This window comes from Eucalyptus grandis, chromosome 8 (assembly GCF_016545825.1).
Source record: "Eucalyptus grandis isolate ANBG69807.140 chromosome 8, ASM1654582v1, whole genome shotgun sequence".
Lineage (NCBI taxonomy): Eukaryota > Viridiplantae > Streptophyta > Magnoliopsida > Myrtales > Myrtaceae > Eucalyptus > Eucalyptus grandis.
This window is the reverse complement of record NC_052619.1, coordinates 66965757-66969322: the sequence shown is the minus strand read 5'-3', so window position 1 is coordinate 66969322 and position 3566 is coordinate 66965757. Positions and strand designations below refer to the sequence as shown.

Genomic DNA, 3566 nt, shown 5'->3' with positions numbered 1-3566 from the left:
GCGGTTTCAAGACCGTTTAACCTGTAGCCGGGCAACTTCGTGCTGTCGGAAGTACTTGAATCGACATTATCATCCCTAATCGACTGTGCCGCTCAATATGAAGAATGCAAGAGTCTTAAAAACGCGCTGGGCTATCACCAGAATTTGATTTTGGAATCATGATAAGTTTGATCGCACGCACTGCACATTTACAAACAGATTCCCCATAAAAGGGAATGAGTGAGCAGATAATAAGATCTGATAATGTTATTAGGACGATATCAAGTAAATTCCATGCGTCGATGATTAGGGAAGAAAAAACTGGTACTGATTTTGATTGAGGAAATAAATTTAGTTTGGAGGACCGTTCCCTCGACTGCCCTAACCAACAACCCGAAAAACCTTCAATTGAGCAAGCCCTGAGGACTATAACATACTGGTATAGGGAAAAAGCGTTCCCCTTGTACCAAAGGTTGACGACAAATCTCCTAAATACTACCTTAAAAAAGAAAACACGAGGACCATCTCTCGAAAGAGTCCCGAGAGGGAAACGTGCCGCCTCAAGCTTGTGACTTCTTAGATTTGCTGGTTGCCAACTGAGTCTCCGGCTGCAAGACCAACGTTGCATCTAAGAAAATGACTGACAAGCCAACTTATGCCATTCACGTAGTAAAGATGGAACCACAGACTCTTACCTCTTTCCTCACGGGTTCTTCCTTTTCTGACAAAATCAACTCGATGTGGCAAGGAGATGACATATACGCTGTCAAAAAGAAACAAGATAACATTAACAATAGTAGAATGAACACGACAATGACAAAGGGGCAACGTTTGATAACATACGGTTGATTCTTCCGTGAGCCCTGTAGGTGCGGCGCCTCTGCTTCTGAGCCTGGTTCACCTGGACATGAGATACATAGAGCGCATCTACGTCCAAACCCTTCACCTGATGCAAATTAGACAGGTTCCATTAGTCTAGCAGAACAACATAAAACCCCAATCAACAGGACGAAATTTTGTGCTGACATACTTCAGCGTTACTCTCGGCATTCTTCAACAAATCAAGAATGAATCTAGCCGATTTCACTGGCCACCGTCCTTGTCCATTAGAGTGCCTGTTTTTTGCCTGAGCAGTCCTTCCGACACCACAGCAAAATCGTCGGAATGGTATTGCTTGCTTGTGCACCAGCACATCCTCCAGGTAACTCTTCGCTTTGGCCAAAGACAGCTTTCTGATTGCAAAGGCTGTCTCTCTTGTGTTCTGAAAAATAATAAAAATCACAAAGATAGATTAATTACTAATGCAGCACTAAGGCATAACTTGCTCAAATGCGTAGCTACCAAAAGATGGATTTTATAGGTGTTAACAGAAGCATTCAAGTTCATTAAGCAACTTCAACTCAACTGAAGAATGCTGCAAAATCTTCTGGTGGCAGTGAAACTTTGTACAAGTACTTGATGCTAAATTAGAAGAACTCACACGACACTCGACAGACCTCTCTGCACAACTGTTCACTCTCTCATGTGCACGAGAAGTCACATTGTGCAATTACATGACTAATCAGATCAATACATCTCTGTGTGCAGAGTTAAATTCATTAAGCTGCCAAAAGATGGATTTCATAGATGTTAAAAGAAAATTTTGAATTCATTAAGCAACTCACGCTCAACCCAGCTCAAGAATGTCAGGGAATTCTCTGGTGGCGGCTAACCTTTGTACAATCACCAGATACTCACACGAGGCTCAAGAGACACATCCTATCGAGGCAAAATGAAAGAACTCTATGTACTACCCTTTCATTCTCTCATGTGCATGGAAAGTCACATTACGCAATTACATGAATTATTAGATCAATAGATCTGTGTGTGCTGAGTATAATTCATTAAGTACCAAAAGCGGATTCTGTAAGTGTTCACAGCACGTAGGCATTCAAATTCATCATGCAATTCAACTCAACTCAACTCTGGGATGTTACAAAATTTTCTGGCAGTGGCAGTTTAGACGATAGCAGGATGAAAAGCTAGAATTCCTTACAGGAGAATCAAGAGACCCCTAACACTCTTTGCATAAAAGGTTGCAAAGCGCAAAGTAGTTCCTCTAAATCAGATAAACCCGTCTACCATCCCATCGAATACTGAATATTTATTGCTAAAATAGATGCAGATAATCACTCTAAAAGTTTAGCGACTATCTCCACTTGAATTTTGATGGCTTCCCGACAAATTCTCGACGCAAGAGTAATGCAATCGTAACGAAACATCTACCGACAATAACTTGATAAACCGCCATAAAAAAAGCACTTCATACAAATGTTACCTTGAAGTGAACCCTGAGATCAGAGCCCCTAGCCTTGCAAGCTGCGGAAAAATGTCCGGGGACATCGTTAGATCCAAGACAATATCCGATAAACGACCATATAACACCAGACAAAATCTGAATTTCCATGAGCTAAAGAAAAAGATAAAAAAGGGAAAAGGGGGTAATCGAGCTGAAGCTTACACTTGGTGGGATTGTCGGGCTCTCTGGAGTACTTCACCTGCGGGGGGTCAAACGGGCAACAAACAATTCGCTCAGAAAGGATATTCTCGACATGAATTCTCAAAGGAAGAAGGGTCGACGTGACCAACCATGGTGTCTGATGCGCACGCCCTGGTGAAAGTTCTCCTCGTGCCCCGATAGCTTGCGCGGCGGCAGAGCGTACAACTTTGACAGAAAGGAAGAAGAAGAAGAAGAAGAAGAAGAGAAATCTTTGCTAGAGATGGAAACCCTAGTTTCGAACGGGCCTTCTGGAAATTGGGCTGGGTTTAATCTCTTTTTCTAAATGGGCTTAATGGCCCAAAATTTGGGGCTTTGGTGGAGAAACTATTCAAATCAATGTGAATCAAGAATACCGTAGTGAGTTTAATGTAAGAATAGTATTGGCTCAGCTTTGCAATTCTTAGCATGAGTTGTCATGTCTTTTTTCAATAGCAACAGCTCAAAAAGGAGACGGCACGATTATCTGTGTCCCCACTCTCACTTGCACACGTCGCAAAGTAGTGCAAGATTAATAGCATGGGGGGCAATAACTTTTAAGATAGCATTTCGTCATTACCGCGTGGTTATGGGTCGACATATAATACTTTCTCCACACTTCATTGAGCACGAGAAAGCGATTTATGATTTTTGAAAGTTTAGAGTAGCAAAGAAAATATAGAGATTAGTGCTCCCATCTATGCATATCTTCAATTATCAGCATTTTATCTTTCGAGTTCCCTGGTATAGCTTCACAAGCTCTTTTAGAATATGTACAATTCACATATAGCGTTGCATGTCTGTGCCCATTGGAATGGGAAACAACTAAAGAACGTATAAATCACATACCTCATAGTCAAGTAAAATAGGATATTTCAACACCCATTTCAAGTGGAAGACGAAAGAGGTGAAAGCATAGGCAAAATAAATTGTCCAATTAAGAAGTTTAAATTGATTAGTGGAGAGAGACCACATGTATATAAAGAGCATACAAATTCAATAATCAAGTGATGTAATATATTTCAATAAAAACTTTGGTGTAGGAAAAAATCAAAGAGACTGAGGATGAAGT

The 3566-nt window shown here is 41.0% G+C and overlaps 1 protein-coding gene across 1 annotated transcript; it reads right to left on the bottom strand.

The window, feature by feature from the left end:
* Positions 1-282: 282 nt before the first annotated feature.
* Positions 283-2739, bottom strand: LOC104415686 (60S ribosomal protein L17-2). Its single transcript, XM_010027015.3, has 7 exons — positions 2608-2739; positions 2480-2516; positions 2297-2337; positions 1010-1240; positions 823-925; positions 675-742; positions 283-587 (listed from the first exon to the last, which is right to left on the bottom strand). The coding sequence occupies exons 1-7, from the start codon at positions 2608-2610 to the stop codon at positions 540-542; spliced, it is 531 nt and encodes a 176-aa protein (XP_010025317.2). The 5' UTR covers positions 2611-2739; the 3' UTR covers positions 283-539.
* Positions 2740-3566: the final 827 nt, after the last annotated feature.

Coding starts and splice junctions, on each gene's coding strand:
- LOC104415686 (XM_010027015.3), bottom strand. Junction 926..1,009: donor ATGCCGAGAGTAACGCTGAA/GTATGTCAGCAC, acceptor AATTTGCATCAG/GTGAAGGGTTTGGACGTAGA. Junction 743..822: donor GGCTCACGGAAGAATCAACC/GTATGTTATCAA, acceptor TCTTTTTGACAG/CGTATATGTCATCTCCTTGC.